We start from the raw sequence: 21,743 nt of genomic DNA on the forward strand, positions 1-21,743 counted from the left end.
GAAAGAGAGAGAGAGAGAAAGAGAGTAAAAGAGAGAGATACTAAGAGCACAATGGAGAACATCCTTCTACGGGTCGCCATCGCTGTGTTGAGTCTCGTAGCCGGGGTCGTGTTGGGAGTTTTGGCTGCGTTCGCGTACTTTGTGATATCAGCGGTGTTTGCGATGGCGTTTGTGGTGTTCGCAGTTGTTGTTTGTGTTATTTGCGTTGTGTTTTATTTGCGGGGTGAAATGTGGATGTGCGGCCCTTATTGTGTTTGTGTTAGTCTGGGACACATCATGTGATTATGGTGTGTGTGTGTGTGTGTGTGTGTGTGTGTGTGTGTGTGTGTGTGTGTGTGTGAGTAATTAATCATTTCTTCAATATGCTATAAATTATTTTATTATTGCATTACTGCTGTTAAAAATATTCTATTCATGTTATAGATATTTATTTGTTTATTTGTACTTGGTTCTTACAAATGCTACACATTATTATTATTATTATTAATATTATTATTATTATTATTAATATTATTATTAGTATTATTATTAAAAACCTGCTTTTTTTTGGTTAAGTTGTTACTTTTTCATTTTGTATAAATATAATCTAAAAAATGTTTCATCCATACAATAATCGTTAGTATTTGTTTTGCATACACGGCACTATTTATTTATTTATTTATTTATTTAATAAAACAATTACAGAATAAATTCTGTAATTGTTTCTCATCTTTATACTTATGTTTGATATCAGTTCAATTAATTTGAAAAAAAAAATTGTTTGTTTAATTGTTGTTGTTTTTTTGTCATATAAATAAAATCATATAAATAAAATAAAATAAAATAAATTTATCCATGCAATAATATTTAGTATTATTAAGTGTATTAACAGTAAAAATTTTTGTTTATTTATTCAGTGAAAAATAATTGTAACCATTTCTGATAAATATATTTGTTACCTCTGCAAGATAATAGTAATAATAATAATGATGATGATAATAATAATAATAATAATAATAATAATAATAATAATAATAATAATAATAATAATAATAAAAATATAACAATAATAATTATGTGCATTTAATCCAATAATTCAGTGTAAGTCTGGAGGCTCTGGACCCTGTGGAGATGGAGACGGTTCGGTGTGGCAGTCTGCAAAAGCGAGACCCTCGTCGAGCCCCCATCACTGACTACACTGAGGATCTCGAGTCCCTTCTGTCACTCAATGAGGAGGAGGAGGAGGGATCAGACTCACAGATCTTCCCTTTCACTGAGGTGGGGTTTAATAAAAGTGATGCTGATGCTGATTGGATAAAGATAATGTCAATCAAACTTTGAGTTCTGTATTAAGTACTGAGAGGATCCTTAAAGACAAATATATAAATTTACATGTACACAAACACACAAATATGAATCCACACATACAAACCCACTCACACATACACACCATTCCTGCAAATATGACATATATGTAACACACATGCGCACAAATACACACAATGAGATCTGTGCATCAGTTCCTTTTTTGCTTTTCTCCCATCAGTGTATAAAACCACAAAACCAACACTGAAAACTTGTTATGGGTGTGGATGCATATGGACGTGTGTGTGTGTGTGTGTGTTTGTGTGTGTGTGTGTATGTGTTTGTGTGTGTGTCTGTGTTTGTTATACAAACGAACCACTAATAGATTACAGGTTAATTAAAAGACAGTGCATTTATTAAGAACTGTGTTTTGTGTGTGCGTGTTTTGTGTGCTGTCACGTCACCGTACGTTTGTGTGTATTGTAGGTGCAGTCCCCCCTGCAGAGCCACAGTATGTCTGTCCCATCACTTTGTGTCATGTCACGTGAAAACCATTCGTCTCTTGCCAAACAGCGTCCTCACTCTCACGCCCAAGGTAAACTGCCCCTCACCCTACACACACTCACACACAATTCAAAGAACAACATGTCATGGATCTTCATCTGTCATCCTGCCCCTGTTTAATAGGTGGGGCTTATTGCCCCACACCCCCACCCATACCCCTGAGCATACACTACTCAAGAGAGCAAAAGATTCAGGGCGGGGCTTCCCAATTCTTCTCTGCCTCAAAGCGAGGCTAGCCAATCATCCGCAGCTGTGATGCTCACGTATCAGGAAGCGTGCGGACTACGTGTGCGTTTATATGCTGCCCCTGTAAAGCAGTTTGAAAGCAGAGGAAGTACGTGTCAAAAGTTCCGCTAAGATAAGTCCGTTTGGCTTATAATCAACTTGCCAAGCGTGAACTAGCAGTTCTCCAAATGTCATCCAAACCTGTTCACTTGTCCACAAATGTTCTTTAAATGTAAAGAAATGTGATCATCATTTTAATTTTTTTGTCAGGATTTTATTTGAATTTAATGTTGTAGACATCAGCAAAATGAGTTCCCATTCTGGTTTGTGTTACACCTGCTATAAATAGTCTGAGAAACCAGAAAGATACATCAAAAGGTCAATCAAAGTATTTCTGATTCTATTAAAAACTGCTGACACCAGAACTGCTGACACATTCGTACATTGCGCCTTTTCCTCTTTTTTTTCCTCATGACCAGAGCTGGATGTTTTTTGTGTTTCGCACCATTCTGTGTAAACTCTATACTCTATAGGCTGTGTAGAACCTACAGCTACGACACTGTTGTACCCAGTCCCTCAAGATATACATGTCTGTGTGTGTGTGTGGAAGTGCTGCAAATTCGTTTTGTGTGTGTGTGTGTGTGTGTGTGTGTGTGTGTGTGTGTGTGTGTGTGTGTGTGTGTGTGTGTGAATGCAGTTATGCGGAAGCGGTCTTCCTGCATTTGTTCTGCTAAGTCGCTCGTCAGCGCACTAAAGTGGTGCGTTCTCACCTCCCACTCGCTCTCTCCCATCTCTAATGAAGTAATGAAGCGTCTCGGCTGTCCAGTCATGCAGCTTTATGCTTTAGATGTAAATGTCCCAAAAGACTTTAAAAGGCACTTTAGAATGCAGGAGAAACGGCGTTGTAGGTTCGAAACTTTGACTCGGGTGTGAAACTGATTTGGGTATTTTTTCTGCCTTTTTTTTTTCTTTCAGCCCACTCTTCCCTTTCCTCTTTACTTGGAGGGTCTACACAGAGGTAAGAGTTGACTTTAGATTTTTTTTTTTTCAACTAGGAACCAGTGATTGTTCTGGGATAGCCTGATTTTGGGTTGGTGTGTCTTTGTGTGTGTGTGTGTGGGTGGGGGCAGCCTTCGGGTGGATGCAGAGCTCGGCAGTGTGTTTTGGGACAACGAGGAGACGACGGAGGGCCACGGGCTTCACAACGAGGAGAGCGAGAAGCCGAACGGTTTGCGCTCCCTGGTCCGGAGTCTCAGCTTCTTGGGAAAGATGGCAAGGAATTACAAGGTAGGGAAGTGCAGGCCTGCTTTGTGATGCGGTTGCCGTGTCTATCCTGGGTTTTATATTAAGAATATTACGAGTAACCACACGGTGTTGTCGAGTTTTCATCAAGAAACCTGAGCGTATCAGTGAACAGAACAGGGGACTAGTGATTTCTTGTGGATACTTCACCAAAATGTACAGTAAACTTAAATAGGAATGTGCTATAAAAGAAGAAGAATTAACAGTGAAGGCGTGTGATGTGAAAAAACATATTTTTTTTTTTCAGTAACACCAGTGTTTTATTTCTCTTTTCCCTTTAGTTTAAAAAAAAAAAAAAATCCATTAATAGTTACATTTAATGGCCTAAGAATCTGTAAAAACACTTTGTCTTAATAATTAAGGCTTTATTTTACTGACTGTAAAAAGCAATACATATATATATATAATAAGTGTGTGTGTGTGTGTGTGTGTGTGTGTATGTGTGTGTGTGTGTGTGTGTGTGTATTCTTATTCTGTGTATTCTGACAAACCACATTGATCTAAACCTGATGCCATAGACGAGTAAGAACTGCCCTTAGCCTTAGAAAAAAAACTTTCTCAAAAAATTCTGACCAATCAGAAATGAGAATTTGTCATCATCTACCAGAAATGACCAGTTCTACAAAATGACACAATAATCCTCAACGTACCATAGAACCGATTTCAGTTCACTAAAATTCTCTATAACATTATACAGTTACAGATCAGTTCGTACAGTTAGAAGACTGCAGCGAAAAGCTTCAGACTGCTATAACTAGAGTGAAGAAAAAAGCTTGAGAGAAGGAGGGACCGAAAGAGGACTTCCTCTTCCCTCTTTTCCCCGCACTCAGGTTACAAAGGAAGCTGTCTGGTTTCTCGTTATGCTGCGTCAGGACGTAAAACAATAATCAAAGCAGAAGAAGTGTCCCGACTGCACGATTTCTATGACTGAACACGTATTTCTGATGGGTTTATCCTGATTTATGGTCACATGCATAGAAACACATGCTGTCAGATGGTTGTTTTGTATCTTTTTTTTTTATCTTAATGAATGTCCCAGTAACAGTTTTATTGAGTGTATTGGTATGTGAGCTTGCATATTTCTGGTTACTAATGCAAACTGGCAATCTGTTAGGTTTATCCTTCAATTCTATCTTGGCTGTTAAATTGTTTTGGCCAGTAGGGGGCACTCCTGGCAATGCAATATTCAGAACCACCAGATGACTTACGGTATATTATATGTATTTGGACCCTAAGCAGGTGCAGTTGTGTTGCTTTTTTGGTTTCTGAATATTATATTATGCTGCTGGAGTGAAAGATCTTGAGTGGCCTGCTGTAGAGATCTGACCTCAACCCTATTGGGATAAATGTGAACACTGACTGCACCCCAGGCCTTTTTAACTCACCTACATCAGTATCTGACTTTCCTAAGGTGAACACCAATCTTATGGTCAGGTTCAGTTCAGTACATATTTAATTATTCATTTTCAGAAGGCAGTCTGGTTGCAGCTGAGGGGATAAATTAATGTCTAAACCGCCATCATGCAAACATTTCTGTAATCATGCCGTAATTTCACTATAGTTCGAAGCTTATCCTTTTTTTTTTCCCCCGTAAAGACTGCACATTTGAATTAATTGTAGGTAGAAGAATTTTACACCTCCTTTTTTATTTTGTTTCTTGCATAAAGTAATTAAGACTTATGAATACATGCTTCATCCTCTATCTTTCCATCCTACAAACTAATACACTTACATACGTCTAGAAAGCTGAACTCTAAAGCACTGACACTGGAGACTCCTTCTCGAAATCGTACACAAACATCTCCTTACCATGTCAATGACCGTTTTTCTTTAATAAATATCACTTACTTATTTCTTACACGTGTGCCTTTACATCAGTGAAACAGTATTTGTTGTTCGGTTGCCAAGCATTGCGCTTTGTCAGCAGACGGGCAAAACCCTCAGAGTTCTGCTTGTAGACATGCACTAGCAACATCTGTAGCAAAGACAGGGCTGTAACAACGAGATTACGGGGTTGAAGCTATTTGAAGCAAGTGACAGAATCCATCATGTGTGTGTGTGTGTGTGTGTGTGTGTGTGTGTGTGTGTGTGTGTGGGCTGTGCTTGATCTGACAGTAGTGCACATAGATCCCTCCATATAGCAGGAAATGAGAAGGCGGAATCCTGGGACAGCCAGATTATAAGATGGATGTGGTATGTGCGTGTGTGTGTGTGTGTGTGTGTGTGTGTGTGTGTGTGTGTGTGTGTGTGTGTGTGTGTGTGTGTGTTTGGGTTAGGCTTGATCTCTGACAGTAGTACATACAGATCTCTCCAAATAGCAGATAACAAGAGGGTCAAATATTACACTGATCTGTGGACTGTGTGTGTGTGTGTGTGTGTGTGTGTCTGTGTGTGTGTGTGTGTCTGTGTGTGTGCGGGGGGGGGGGGTGTTTGTTAGGAGCTCTGATGTACGTTCTAGTCTGAAGCAGTGTTTCAAGAACCTTTTGTATTTTCTATACATTATTTTCTAATTCATATCGACACAAATGTCACTAGAATTCGAGTCACCGAGGTCGAAACACCATTTAAAACAGAGTTGATGCTCTATAAAATATGTCTGTTTGTATTTCTGGGTTGTTTTGATGTCATAACACTAATACCCTTCAGTCCAGCTGGATAATGAATGCAGCAGGTTCATCTGTTGCCAAGAAAACTTTTAATGGAAATTTCTCACCGGTGTTACAATCCATGGTGATGTTATTGACAATTTATAACTCAGATGACTTGTAATGTAACTAAAAAACCTGTTGTCATGTGCAAGCTTGTTAGAAAGTTGAGCACAAGCCCAGCACAGGGCCACAGGCAGAGTACAGGGCCAGCAATGATACAGTGGCCCTGCTGCAAAGAGGGTCAGGGGCCTTTCTCAAGGGCTCAACAGGGGTAGCTGTTGAGACTGAGATCCCAGAACCTTAACCAGCTTAAGCCAATACTCCCCCAATAATAAAAATCATCATTATCATCATCATCATCATCATCAACATTTTCATTACAACAACTTGAATATAAAAAAAAAAAACATTCTGGTTTGAATTTCATCCATAAATAAGTAGTCAATCAGAACAACAAATGCAGAGCATGTCTAAGTTTTTTGTTCATCGCTGGTTTCCTCTTAGTTGGTATTGTCCTTAAATTAAATGTGTATTCGTTACTAAAGATAAATAAAGAAATACGTTGGAAAAAACTTAAACCTGGCAACCCTTTTGTGAATAGTGTTTTTCATATATACGTATAGATAGATAGATAGATAGATAGATAGATAGATAGATAGATAGATAGATAGATAGATAGATAGATAGATAGATAGATAGATAGATAGATAGATAGATAGATAGATAGATCGCATTGGCTGCAAAGTGCACATGCTTAAACATATTTGGACCGATTTAATAGTTTTTGATTCCACAACAGCTTCAGGAGGTTACACTTACAAGGACATTTCTAAGATGGACTTTTCAAGAAAAGCTGGAAAGGTTGGTCCAAACAGTTCTTTTGTTTTAAACCATTTATAGTTTTGCGACCCCCCAAACACATAAAATATGCACAAAAAAGACGTTTTCTGTCATTTCAAATCCCCAGGAAAACCCATAAAAATGCATAAAAAAGCACGGAAAACCAATCTATGGGTGATTTCATGAGGTTAATATCGATGCTTATACTAGAGATGATGTAGGTGGGTGGTGCAGTTGTGGCTACAGTTAAAGTAGACGTGTTGAATTGGGTTTTTTGGGTATCTTGCTTCAGTAATGGCATCCATTCTTGCTGTTTAAGATTCCTGTCTGGGATGCAGTGCTCTGTTATACTGCGTTTCTCTACTGATGGTTTCTACAGCTGTAGCGTCATAATGATGGTATTATTACCAGTAAAAGACTAGGTGTGAACACTGAGAGGGTTAAATTCTTACTTAGAGTTCTAATAATCACTTTTTTTAGGTCTAATCACATCATTTCCCCCCATGACGTGAAACCTGGTCTGATTTTCATCGCTGAAATCACGCTGCACTTATCAGTCTAGTACTCAAGTGTATTCTTTTGGCCTCTCGCTGGTTTGTTTTTCACTTCAGTAGGTGCAATAAATCCAAGCAGGACATCGAAGTTAAAAAACAAGCTGATACCTTTCCAAGCCAGATGTGGCGAGGGACATCTGGAGAGTGTGTGTGTGCGAGCATGTGTGAAAGATTTATGAGCGTTTAAGTCTAGATGTGTGTTTATAAACAGCTCAACGAGTCTTAAGATGTAATTCTATGTTGTGTTTATAGCAGGTGAGTAGCCTGCTCCTGGCATATGCTAGTCTGGGTCTTGCACAATAGCGCTTTTATGTGAAAATGACACACATATGTGTTTGTGTGTGTGTGTGTGTGTGTGTGTGTGTGTGTGTGTGTGACAGCAACTGAGCGTGTGAACGTTGCACAGATCTCAGTGAGATTCGCCCTCCCCCGGCTCGGCTCATGCCAGCTGGGCAATTTCTTCTCGGACGGCAGGATTGCATCAGCGCACTGGAGGTCCCGCCCATCCTCCAACTCATTCCTTCCACCTCCTTCTCTTCCTTGTCATCCTCCTCCTCCTCCTCCCGCTCGCAGATCCTCGGCTCGGGATTTTACAGGATGTGGCTTGGAACACGGAACAAACCTTGGTGCTGAGCAGCGGATATGAACCGCAATAAAGTGTAGCTCATGTGGATGTGGAATCTTACCTGAGCATATTTACTCCAGCAGTATCGCGGAGACGTGCCTCATTTTCCATTGTGCAGTAATAAAGCGCACGTGTTGTCCTGTTTGCTTGGCACACTGTTGAAAATGAGATTGTCTTCGTTTCAGACATCTGGTTTGCTATCGTGTAAGATAAAGGCAATATTGATACTGAATGGCACCGTCCTTGGATTTGAGATTGATGAAAAAGTCGTTCATTCGTTTCATTGTAACGCTTCTCACGTTTCTCACGTGCTTAGCAATTTTAGCGATACGAATGTATTAGTATTCAATGTTGCTAATGCCAGTTTAATGGGAGAACAATTTTCAGCGATCTCCTGTACATCACAGTACAGTTTTTCTCAGTTGCTTTGGTGCGTTTCTCAGATCAGAAATGAAATACTCTTCATCAATGGCAGCTTGATGGATCTGGGATGCAAATTCACAACCTTCCAAACAGACGTCCGACATGGTAACCACTGAGCTACCAAAAATAAGCACCAATGTTGGAAATGATTATAATATTATGTTCGATACCATTTATTGAGCTGATCAGCGAACTTCAAGCTTTCAGTCTGTGGCCCCAAACCGTTGATGTGCTTGGAATAAAAGCGACTTCAACCAGAAAGATGTCATTTGGTGCTACAGTGTCTTTATTTATAGTTTCTGAAATAGTCTTGAGGCGAAGGCCTTATAACCTGTAATCCATCATCTAGATCTGAGCACAGTATTTATTTGAGCAGTAAAGTAATTAACAACGAACTCCCTTTTTTTTTTTTTTTTTGGTCCCAGACAGCTGGTGCCTGGGATCGGCCTCATTTATGTACTCGGTGTACCTTTCCAACATTCTGCTATTGCTCCGGAGGTTATTTCTGATTAGGACACTCATTATGATATAGCAGATTATAATATAATAATGTCCTAAGGAGATTTTACCTGTTTAACAATACATACATAATTCATCTTTTACCAGTGGTGGATGAAGTACACAAACCATGGAGTTGATTCAAATGTACTTAAGTATCCAAAGTACTATGATTTATTATGTCTATAATGTTCCTAATATCATTTATTTTATTTTTTTATATATATATAGCACAACAATGCCAGAGAAAAGAAGACGAGAGAGGATAGAGAAAAGGGATGAAATAATAATAATAACTCAATAAAATTAAATAATAATAAAATCAAATAAAATGAAATGCCAAAACTTTAAAAAATACTGTATATATTACTTAAAAAGACATCGAAATATATCGAGGTATGGAGTCCTCTATAATTATTTTTGCCACAAGAGTCTCACTTTATGTGATAAGACTCTAATGTCACTCTGTGCACACCAATCTATTAATCGAATGATAGTAATTAGTTAAAACCTACTTTTTAACTACTTCAAAATAATCACGCCAACAAGGCCAAGCGTGTTGTGGCGAGTTCGAGGCTGGAGTTTCTTCCATCGTTTATTTCTCTCTAAAAGTTATGTTTGCTGTTGAACTGATGCTGAACCGTATGTTGGTGATAAGTAGATACACCAATCAAAGCAATTTCAAAACAGAGCACGCGCTCGACCCTGATTGGTGGCTTGACTTTTTTATCCACTCATGACGACTGATTACGCAAAATGTACATGAGTAAAAGATATCAGACTTAAATATAGTGAAGTTAAAGTTAAATTGAAAAAAACGACTTAAGTACACTAACAAATTACATTTACTTCGTCTTTTACAAACATTACGCACGATTTGAAGAACCGGCGTGCAGAGAGTTGTGAAAAATCTCAAACCCTGAGATGTGACACCTACAGTATGTGAGATCATGGATTAGTTATTATAAGTCAAGTCCCTGAAGACCATTAACTTCTTTAGAAACTACTCTTATTTATTTATTTATTTATTGTTCCGCTTATCCTTTAAATCCTCTGTGAACCTGCTTTGTGCTCTGAATAAACAGTATTGATATCACATCATGTTTTCATGACCTTTAGTTCCGCGAACGCTTTTATAAAAAAGTACTTCTTCAGTCTTCGTTTTCTATCCCCCGATTTTTAAGGTGGTTCGAAGCAAGTGCTGGTGTTTAAAGGCAGTATTTTAGACACTTCTGGATAAACACTTAATAAATAGTTTCTCTCCCCGTTGGGATTAGACCGATGTTTTTTTTAAATCTGATCTTAAAACCTACATTTCCAGGATTGTTTTTAGGTGATTTGATCATTTTTCCCCCCAATTTTCCTGCTTTCCTGCTGTGTGAATATTGATGTATCTTATATAAAGCCACTTGTGCTCCATATTCAGTAAACGTCATTATCCTTATTGAACCCGTGTGGACAAGTGCAGGGGCAGTTGATTCAGGAGGGGGCAGTTTGGGTGGATTATGGTGTGTTCAGATTGATCTGAATCTCTCATTTTGGTAGCACTTTGAAATGTAATCGTACCTGCTCGCATTGTTGTATTCACTCGTTCGAACACACCTCTGAAATTCAATCTCTCTCTCCTTTTTGTCTCCAACACTCCCTTCTCTTTTATGCTTCTTCTGTTCTTGGTCTCAGTCTCAGTTGTTCACGGTGTGTAATCTATCCTCTCGGACTGCGCTGTGTGAAATAACGACATAACATCAACCAACAATCGCTCCTTCACAAGCCTGTGTGTGTGTGTGTGTGTGTGTGTGTGTGTGTGTGTGTGTGTGTGTGTGTGTGTGTGTGTAGTTTTCAAGGCCAGTCTTTGCAGCAACTGCTGTGTAGCCTCTAAATGACCTCAGTGTTATCTCATATTAAACCCCCACAACCCGAACAGACTCAAAAACGATCGTCTTGCTAAAAGACTCACCGTGCTGCTTTCAGCTTGACACACACTCTACATCTCGCAAACACACTCGTAGGCAGTTTTTTTTTTTACTACCCTTCAACTGCTTTTTCTATTTTTTTCTTGACATTCTTGCAATTGAGCCAAACTTAAAAAAAAGAACCTGTAACAAGTTCATACAAATGACGGTTTTTGTTTTGGAAAAGGGAAAAGGGCAGAGCAGATTTGAAGGGATAAACTTATTTCTTCATTGTTAAAAAAAAATGTCAAGGTACAGTAGAGAAATCACAGACTACACCTCTACTCCAAGGCTAAAACTACACCTAAGTCAAAGTCCAAGATTAGAACTTGAAGTACAAGTTCAAAACTATACCGTTAATCTAAGACTGCCCCTTTAAATCCAAGTCCAGAGATATACCTTTAAGTCTAAGATTACAGCTTTAAATCCAAGTGCAAGACTACACGTTGACTTCACATGGACACACTGACAATGACTACACCGTTCAATTTAAACCCAAGTCTAATATTATACTTTGTTGTCCAAATTCAAGATTAAACATTGAGGTCCAAGTCCAAAGATACACCTTGAGGTAGAAGTCCAAAGGTATACCTTTAAGACTACACCTTTTAATCTAAATCCAAGCCTACACCTTTAAATTGTAGCCAAAGATTATTCTTTTAAATCCAAGTCCAAAATTGTTCTTTTAAATCCAAGTCTAAGATTACACCTTGAGGTCCAAGTCCAAAGCTAAACCTTTAAGTCTAAGTCCAAGATTGTACCTTGAGGTCCAAGTCCAAAGCTAAACCTTTATGTCTAAGACTACCCCTTTAAGTTCAAGTCTAAGACACCATTAAGTCCAAGATTGCACCTTGAGGTCCAAGTCCCTGTCCAAAGTCCAAGTCCAAAGCTAAACCTTTAAGTCTAAGACTACCCCTTTAAATTCAAGTCTAAGACACCATGAAGTCCAGGATTGCACCTTGAGGTCCAAGTCCCTGGCTATACCTTTAAGTCCAAGTCCAAGATTGTACCTTGAGGTCCAAGTCCAAAGCTAAACCTTTAAGTCTAAGACTACCCCTATAAATCCAAGTCTAAGACACCATTAAGTCCAAGATTGCACCTTGAGGTCCAAGTCCAAAGCTAAACCTTTAGGTCTAAGACTACCCCTATAAATCCAAGTCTAAGACACCATTAAGTCCAAGATTGCACCTTCAAGTCTAAGTCCACAGCTATACCTTTAAGTCCAATACTACACCTTGATATCCAAAAATCATTAACTGGATAGCAGGAGATGTTCGAGTTTAAACCTGCTTAGAAACCTTTAGAACAGAAGAAGAACAGTAAGTGGACTGTCTTACACTTCCTGCTATTATCAGAACACCTGTCTCATCTTACCTGCGCTCATGAGCGTGGGCGTTTGCGAAACACAGTTTCAGCCGGTGACACAATAGAAGGGGATGAATGGAAAGTGAGTCACTGTATTGAAAGAAAGAGTGTCTGTTCACTCAGTAGCTGTGGGAAGATTTTTTTAAATGCAGTTTCCTATAAAACAGACAGACAGAAACAGCAATGTGGGGTGTGATAGAAAAACCTTCGATTTATATCACACTATAAATGCAACCTCATCACTATTTCAGGTGCTTACATACATTATTAATTATATTTCCATCATTATATCTACGCGCTCGAAAAACTTCGTCAGGCATCTTACCCAACCACTATACGCGTCATTATTATTAACGTTGATCGAAGAGGTTTCCAGTGTCAGAGCTTACGTTCAGAAGGTTTTCCACCACAGGAAAGTCTTCAGTCATGTCTTCTTCTGAGCTTTCTTTTGGAAAGCTAAACCCTGTCCCCGAAAAAGGGGAACATTTTTATTCATAATATTTCAAATGTAACTGAATGAATGTCTTTCATTGATTGTTGTATATTTTATGAATGCAAGTTGTTCGGGACGTGCTGTTATCGGAAAGCATCCCATCATTGATTATATCACTATAGGAATTCACCGTTCAGTTTATCTGACTCTTAGTGTGTGTTTAGACTTTGTGTCAATGCGTGAGTGTATCAGGTTGGTGTCTGTTTAGTTGCGGTTTTTTCTGTTCTTCCTACACCTTCCTACACATCTTGCACGCCTTTCAGCACAGTAGGAGGAGGCAGAGTTTCCACAAAAAAAAAAAAAAATCCAGTCTCGAACATCAACACTACAACTCGGCGTGTGTTATTTACATGTGATGATGATTTGAAGAAGTGTAATGCATCAGCACACCCAAACAGACTGGCACACACCCCACACTTCTGTAAATTCCCATCAGCGAGTGGCTTCTGGCTGAGCCTGAGTGGCTACGGCGTAGGGCGTTCCTTTTCTGCTTCTCTAAATTTAGATGATGCTGTGTTTCTTGCTTCCTATCCAACAACCCATGAGACCCGTCTGGGTGAAACCTTCAGGCAACTTTCTCTGAGTGTTTTGGACCTGCGATGTCCAGTGTTACAGTTCATCGTGACTGATACGTTCCATATTATTAATGTTCAAATGAATAGTAATAGATGTGACATTGAGAAGCTGTGACATTTATACATAATAAGCGTAACTTTAAAAAAAAGACGAAAACAATCAAACAATAAAATAGATCAAATACAGATTACATTCGCTTTTTACATTTTTTTCTATTTACATTTTACATTTGCTTTCATTTTTTTCTTTTTTGAGACTTACAAACACAATGTTGTGTATTTGTAAATAGAAAAGTGAAAAAAAAGTGTTTATATATAAAAGTGTTTATAGTAAAAAAAAAAAAAAAAAAAAAAAAAAAAAAGGATTTCCAATGAAATAATAATAAAAATTTCCATTTAAATCTATATATAGATATAAAAGATGTTTAGGGCTAAAGTATGTCTAATAAAATATAAATAAATAAATTATATTATAAAAAAATTAAATAAAATGTATTTTAAACTTTCATGTGAATAGATTATATAAAAGTGTATTACAAAAATAGTATACTTTTATAGATAGATAGATAGATAGATAGATAGATAGATAGATAGATAGATAGATAGATAGATAGATAGATAGATAGATAGATAGAATGAGTTTTAGAAATAAATAAATAAACAAACACGATTTATAAATAAAAGTAAAAATTAATTCAATAAGATGAAACAAGGTTATCACATCGCTCATTACAGTGGGCGGGGACAGAGACATAACCTGAACACTGATTGGCCAAAAGTATGAATAGGGTTTGTAGGCAAATGAAGTGGGCGTGGCGTAAGACGAAGCCTGCGTCGCATGGCTACCGCTTCCCCTCTTTTGGCTTTTTTTTTTCTTTCGTTGTCCCGCCTCCTCCGTTATGATTGGAGGATGACCTGTCCATATAATCCGGTTAGCCAATCAAAGGCCAAAGAGGCGGTGTTTAAGGGGAATGCGGTTAGGGAGGAAAATAACGCGGCTCTCCGGGTTTCCTGTGAGTGTGAGGAAAGTACAGAGAAGAGCAGCGTTTGCTTTTTTTATGTTATCTACACGGATATTTGGAGGAACAAAATAAGTTTATGGAGTTTTTTATTTTTACATTTTATATTATATTCATCCAGGCTGGATTGTACTTTTAGTTTTTTTATTGTATAATTAGTTCGGATCCGAGAATCCGGATCTTTTTTCTCGGGTCCTGATGCTCGGTATGTCCCGTGTTACGGATCCGTTAATGAAAACACGCCAGAACAGAATGAAGGAAGTCAACTTAAAGGTGAGCTTTTCATCCCATTACTACACATGACAGTCGCATCTTTAATAACAACACGTCTAGCGGGTTTTAATGTCAATTCAAATCTAATGCAATTTTAGATCATATTTTATCAACTCAAAATAAAAAAACAAGCCGGAAAATTCAGCACAGTGCAGCGATATGCTCGGGTGATTTTCTGTCGGCAGACTGCGGCACTTTAAGAAAATAGCGGCTCGAGATGCCTTCCTCATTTAAAAAAAAAAAAAGAGGAAATTCTTATCAACTTATTCATTTAAATATATTTATATGTTTATTCAATTTACCAAAACGTCCCGTTTGCTTTAATAAAGCTTTTTCTTTTACTTTCCTCACCTGGATCTTTCTTTTCCATGCCATGCTGTGTTGGAAAAGAAAAGCGTGGCCAGAAATGCGGGGTTGCATCCCAAACGCAACAGAATTAATAGCTGTAGTGCACTACGTAGGCTGCAGAAATGTTTTTTTTTATGACCCGTGTAGTGTACTTGCGTAGGGAGTAGGGAGGCGTTTGAGATCGGGCCACGTTGTCTTCCATTGAAAAGGATCTCGGATGGGGGAGGGAGGCTTGATGAGCTGGGAAATAATCTAAGGGTCATTGTAAAGACCTTTAACGTTTATTTTTTCTTAATTTTGCAATCACTGCAAAAAAAAAAAACACATCTATAAATAATTATAAGGGTTCTAATCTAAATCTATTTGGAATGCAGTATAGTACTAGATATAATACACACTATGGAGTGAACAGGGGTGCATTTTAGGTTCATTATAAAAAATAAAAAAAAAACAGTACATAAAAAAATGTAACATATAAAAAAAAAAAACATAAAACGTCACCAAAACAACCCTGTATTAGAAACCTCGTGCACTTAAAAGAATGTATGCGCTATTCTTCTTATTATATGGAACTCTGGAGGTCACCAGGAAACCAGTTTCTTTCAGCCATTGTGTCCTGCAACATGAGACGGACATGAAGATACTATGCGGTGACACGGTTAATCAGCCGCAGAGTCACATATCGTAGAAGAAGGCAAACTGTGCGTCAGTTTGGCCAATTTTCTGGTGGATCCTTCGAAAGATGAGTGTGAGATGCCGAGACGATTGCAGATATGTGGGTCCAACTCATACCCCAGTCATACAAGAGAGGAAGGAAGTGGATACGGTGGCTTTATTACACGTCTAAATCAGGCCGTTAATGCAATAATCTCGATCGACCAACAAAACACGCACAGGTTTTATTTATATCCAAGTGCTAGTGCTTGCACACAAAACCGAGGCTGCACAGGAGACTAATTTTAGTCAGCGACACTCGCACACTCGCTTAGATCAGCTCGATGACATCATCATCGTGCAACACAGTTCGAGGATTCAGCCTGTAATCGGAAATCACGTTTGAAAATTAAGCGTCTGCTACAGTTCTGTTAGGACACGGTGAGGATTTTGCACCGAGATCGTCTACGTTGTTGTTCGGGCGTAAATGAATTTTTTAAAACTCGGTTGCATTCCGACCTTGAGGCCATTTTATTTGTCGACTGAACTCTAGAATGCTATTTGAGGGTCGATCTAGAGCAAAAACGCGGCTAATTATTGTAATTATTCATTAATTAACACTTGAAAACGAGCAGAAGGGTTTTTTTTTATTGACACGTAGGATTTTATTCATTCAACGAAAGCGTAGTTTTTGAAAACGCTCTTCAAAGTGGAAACAATGTAAAACGGCGTTTCGGCATCGCGGTTTGGACGGCGGGAAAAACGGTGGCTTTCGAAAACTATGGCGTCGTTTAACCGCGCCGTTTCGAAGAGCCGGAAAAGGAAACGAACGTCAAGCGGAAATGCCGCAGGTCGAAGCATCTTAGCTACTGCCCAGTTGGCGTTTTTAGACGTTTCTGTGTAAATGAACAACTTTTGGGAAATGATTGAAACTGGTAGTGTGGACGTGGAGCGGTTTCAAACGAAAACGCTTTCATCAAATTGATCTGGATTGGTGTCGCCTTATTTGCATCGAAGGTGCGCAACCAGATTCTGAACACGCCCAACTTTCCGTCCAATTTCTCAGACAGTTTTGTGATGAAACCGCTTGACATTTATCTTATTTTTCTAAACACATCTCATGGTTTTGGACTATACCTCAGGCCACGCCTCCTAGATGTGCTTTAAAGATGCAGCTATGATTTTTTTTTATAGCCGAGCAACATTCGTTTAGTCAGCTGACGCCGCGATATGCCTTTTCTTGCTTGTTAACTTTGGGATTTGGGATACTTTTAAACGCATAATCCTCATCCCCCTTCTTTTTTGTTGCTTTTGGATATTCATCCACATCCCAAAAAGACATGATCCTGGAGGGGACGAGCTCCTTTTTTCCTCAGGGCAATCAAGCAATCAGTCATCCATGAGGACAGAGGAGACACAGAAAGGATTGTGACCAGAGCCCAAGGCTTAGACATGAGACAGTCCTCACACACACACACTCACAGAGCGCTAACAGAGAGCAGCGCTAACAGACCTCCTATTATTACTGGAGCGCTCACAGGGTTGACTTCACCTCCGTTATCCGCTCCTTCGTCTCTCACAGTCTCTCGTTGTCTCAATCAGACCTCTGTTCTGCCTTGTACCCGATATAATGGTGGCACTCGGTGCTAGTGATACACACCCGGACCTTGGCATACATTTGTGTGTATTTGTGTGTGTGTGCAAGCTTGAATTTGTATCTCATACAGCCCAAGGTGAAACGCCATCAGTGAAGGTCGGATGAAGAACAACAATGTCTCTGGATGTCTGGATCTCTGCGATAGTAACAGGATTCACAGATTTGCAGAACACATCGATTTACCTTTCCGATTTTTAAACACATACAATCGCGATTCCACGATACACGATAATTATCAATGCGCACTAGTCTAAAGGTTTCTCAGGAAACTTCCAGAAAATCAGTAGTATTCATAATTTTAAGGTTTCTTTTTTATTATAATTATTTGTAGGAGAAAAATCAGCAAATACTGTAAGTGTACGGTATCATAAATGATCACAATATCAATATCATATAACCCAGCCCTGGTTTAATACATTGCAAACTATTGGGACTGAATGCTTGATTCTGATTGGTCAAAAAGCCTTGATGTATTTTTCACTTTAGTGGTCGCGTAGCCGAAGTTGTAATCGTAGGTTTATATCAATATTTGTACACCCATTAAACATATTGGAACACAAAGTTTTCGGTACGTTTCGTGTTTAATAAGTAACAGTGAAATTTTCAACGCATTCAAGGAACGAGTCTTTGGTTTCTGAGGTAAAGCTGTAGCTTCAATTCGAACAATGTAAGAAATGCGATATATAAGTTGAAGGAATTGTTAATTTCTCTCAGAGAAAAATCCCTTTTAATAAGGCATTTTTAATACAGTAATAACACAGTTTATATTTCTCTCAGCATCGTGGGTTAGCGGTGTCTTCAAGTCGAGTGAGGTCTTAGTCATTACACGACAGGAAAAAAAAACACGGGGATTTTGTTTGCGGCCATCTTGAACTTTAAGATCGATTTCACATAGGAGTGTGTCGCAGTGACTCGCGTTTTTGTCTGGCTGGCTGAATCGATGCATTTTCTTTATTTTATTTTTGCAAATATCAACATTTCTAAACGGATTCATAGATAAAATATGGGAACAAATAAACAATATCAATATGCCGTGTTTAATCTAGCCTTCGTGTGGCTAAAGTTCAGCAACAATAGAAACAATCTAATCGATCATATAGTGTTTATATATACAATATAGGAATAAAACGTATTTACCGACTTTATTTTGAACCCTGGAATGAAACCTCTGATGAATTATAATACTTTCGTTTTATTCGTGGTTGATATTTGTTTCTATGAAAACTCATTTGGAGTGATCGTGGTACAGTGTGCCTGATTTGACTGAATATTTTACTTACACAATGATTATTAATCATTTCTGAAGGAGTCTCCAGTGTCAGAATTATTCAATTTTCTAACCTAGAAACAGTGTTAAATTTGTCGGTATCAAGTGATAACGTAAGCAATACCAGGCTTTAACGCGTAACTATAAACGGATAGAAAAGTACAATGCACTTTAAATAAGGCATCTTGTAAATGTTGTCTGAAATTCTCAGCCTCTGAGAGAAACCTCTGTCAGAAATCCTGATCCACGCACAGAAACGTCTTGTGGATATGACGGTGTCTTCGGTGCACCTCAGGAATGTAGTGTGGTTTGGTGGAAGTGTGTTTTTTTTCCCCCTCCCTTGCTCAAGTGCTTGCTCAATCCAGACGCTTCTCATACCCTGGGCATCCAGGACATGCATGCATTGAGACTCATTAGACTGCTGATCAAGAGATCCTCATTTTTTTCCCTCTAGCAAAACATTTTCAGTGTTTGTGATTTGCTTTTATCACAATGTCTGTCTGGAGTCTTTGGATTTGTCTTGACGATCCTCACGGGCAAGAAGATCTTTAAACAAAACGGCTTAGGATCTAGTGATTTCTTGTCAATGTTCGCACCCTCCCCTTTCAGCACAAACGTTTGCCAAGCAAGCGGTGCGAGGCTACAGGGTAAATACCAAGCAGACTCCAGAAGGAGGTGGAATGTATCTGTCGGTTTTCAACAGTAGGCATCATCTCCAATGTTTGAAGTCTCGTGTCTAAAAATATTCTCGGATGGGTATTTTACATCTATGGCGTTCGGCAGACGCTCTTATCCACAGCGACAAAAAAAAGGTATTCAGGGGTTATAACCTCGTTCAAGCACTCAGCAGTGGAGGTGTGGATTTGTACTCAGGACCTTCAGAGCTGAAGGCCAAGGTCTTATCCACTGATCTACCACTTCCTGCATTTTATTATGTGAGTAATTATAACCCCACCCCTACGCGTTGCTGCTGCTTTTTACTTAACTTCAACCGGTTGTTACACAACCTGGTTATGGGAATTCATTTGAAAACGGTCGCCTGCCTGTTCTAAATAAGTGCTCGAGGAAACGATCGCAACGCTTTAAAAGCAACACAATCCCAGGTTCAGAAAATGTAATGAAGCTGGTGTTTTTTTTCCGTTAGTTCGTTTCCAAACGCAGAAAACCGGCAACAGTTTGGACCTTCAACCTACACAAATTTTCAAAAAAGTGTTCGCATTAATCCACTTTGTTCTCTTTGGTGCTTTCGTTGCGAACTTGAACCCACAGCGCAGAATATTTGCGCTTGAAAGCGCTATCTGCCCTCCTTCACATACTCATCTTCTCTTTCTGCAGGTGTATTTGAAGAGATTTCGAGAAACCCAAACGTTTTTTTGAGTAACCGCTACACTCGTTTTTTCCCACACATTAAATGTGTGGTCGTTAGCATACAATAAGGCGCACATGTATTGTAGCCAGAATATGGGGATCAGTTAGCGTCATAACTAGCGTAAAACCCAAACAGCATTTCTTGACGTTCTGATTGATTAAACACTTCTTTTTTTTTATTTTAAAACTATTTTTTTCAACTCTTTTAATCACTTCCATGCTGACATTAGTCTTCATGTCTCAGAGCTCTCAGGTAACGAAACCAGCACATGGATGTATTGTGCTGTTCAGCTTACAGAGTCACCTCTCAGGATTCAGGGTTTGCGTGAAAGTAAAACGCTAAAAAAGCATCTCTAAAGCGAAAAAGCACGCAGGTTGCACAGGACGAGGGAAGTACATCGTGAGCAGAAGTCCGAAGAGAACATGCGCAAGTGTGTTACTGTTTTAGCCTGCGGCCATCTGCAGTGGGGGATGGAGGGCACCTGTGCAAACAGCAGGGCCGAAGCAGAAACTCTCCAACAGCTGAACAGACACAAACACACACACACACACACACACTGTAAATATCACGGAGAGTACAAACATCTGAGGTCACTAATAATCACGATTGTGAATTTTTTCTAATATAGTCTCGCAGTTTTTGTGATACGCTTCAGGTTTTTGAGGGTCACAATCTAAATAATGGTCTTTTCTGGTTAGATATTTGCTTTACTATTTTTGAGTTTCGGTGACCCGGAAAACCTACCTAATTATTTTTTCTCACTCCCATTTAAAAAAAACCTCATCTTTGCGTATACGTAGGCAGATCCTGGCTACGTTTTTGTGACAAAAAGAAACCAGACTCTCCAGAGAAATCTTGATTACAGGTTTTTGGGGTGACTATGATGAGGCAACGCGATCTCATTCAATCTAAATAGGTCGGATTTTGCTCGTTTCGATGCGAATTTTGTTTCTTTTCGTTTCAAACCACATCTCTAATAGTTCCCAAATTTCAAATTCACAACCGTACACAGTGCGGCATTCATTTTAATGCTTTTCATTCACTGTTTGTGATAATTTTAGGTTTTAAACCGAATTTTCAGATTTTAGTTTCATGTCTGGTAACTGTTGTGGATGAAAAAAAAAAAATAGTAATAGATATGGTGGTTATGGTAGATGATATCGGAGTGTGTGAGAAGACAGGAATGTGGGTTTAGTGCTTTATCAACTGTGCTTGAATGCTTGTGCGTACGATGCTGGTTGGTTTCTGGGTCCGTGGTTTATTTTGTATTTGAGAGCCTGAAATTCTGACTAAAAAGCCTGACGAAACAGGAAGTGAGCTCACTCGCTAGTGTCGACATCGCTCATCGATGTTTCCCACAGGGCATAATCAACCTTGGTTTTATCAGGTTGTGTCTTCTTGTACAAAATTTTTGCCAGATTTTTTGTTTGTTGGAGGTTTCTTTTCCCAGATAGACAGATTTGATCTGAATTATGGAATTACGCCTATTAGATATAGTAGTAAAAATGTTGTGGATAGAAAGGAAAAAATTTTTTTGGGTTACATTACTTTTATGTCCGCATACTCTCATTTACATCAGAGAGTTCGAAAGCACAGCTGAGCAATCAGTCTAAAAGTGTTTTGGTTTTATTGCAGTGTTGACTCCATCCCATTTGCTTTATGTAGTTGAACAGGCATGTGGTTGTGTGTGTGTGTGGTCGGTTCTAGTTGGATCTCCCTCTGTGCGTCCTCTTAGACGTCCTCCTGGGAGTTTTAATTGGCACTCCAACCACCCCCAGGGGTATTGTCGGGGTTGCTCGTTAGCCGAT

At 38.9% G+C, this 21,743-nt stretch overlaps 1 protein-coding gene and 1 long non-coding RNA gene across 11 annotated transcripts in view; one reads left to right on the forward strand and one right to left on the reverse strand.

The window, feature by feature from the left end:
* Nucleotides 1–21,743, forward strand: part of arhgef2b (rho/rac guanine nucleotide exchange factor (GEF) 2b) — a 62,067-nt gene that overhangs the window by 12,236 nt on the left and 28,088 nt on the right. For 5 of the 10 annotated variants that reach the window (XM_083525593.1, XM_083525591.1, XM_083525588.1 and 2 more), the window contains 4 exons: nt 1,080–1,257; nt 1,771–1,879; nt 3,049–3,091; nt 3,204–3,360. In XM_083525593.1, coding sequence (XP_083381719.1) covers nt 1,080–1,257; nt 1,771–1,879; nt 3,049–3,091; nt 3,204–3,360 — 487 coding nt within the window. Of the gene's footprint in view, nt 1–17; nt 288–1,079; nt 1,258–1,770; nt 1,880–2,771; nt 2,832–3,048; nt 3,092–3,203; nt 3,361–14,302; nt 14,641–21,743 lie in introns of those variants that run through there. The other 5 variants (XM_083525594.1, XM_083525595.1, XM_083525589.1 and 2 more) reach the window with 5 other exon arrangements.
* LOC310717786 lies at nt 6,838–13,366 on the reverse strand. Its single transcript, XR_014530910.1, has 5 exons — nt 12,015–13,366; nt 11,811–11,925; nt 10,921–11,650; nt 8,104–10,685; nt 6,838–8,020 (listed from the first exon to the last, which is right to left on the reverse strand). It is a non-coding gene; the product is annotated as an uncharacterized lncRNA (long non-coding RNA).

Source organism: Silurus aristotelis (genome assembly GCF_946808225.1).
Source record: "Silurus aristotelis genome assembly, chromosome: 22".
NCBI lineage: Eukaryota > Metazoa > Chordata > Actinopteri > Siluriformes > Siluridae > Silurus > Silurus aristotelis.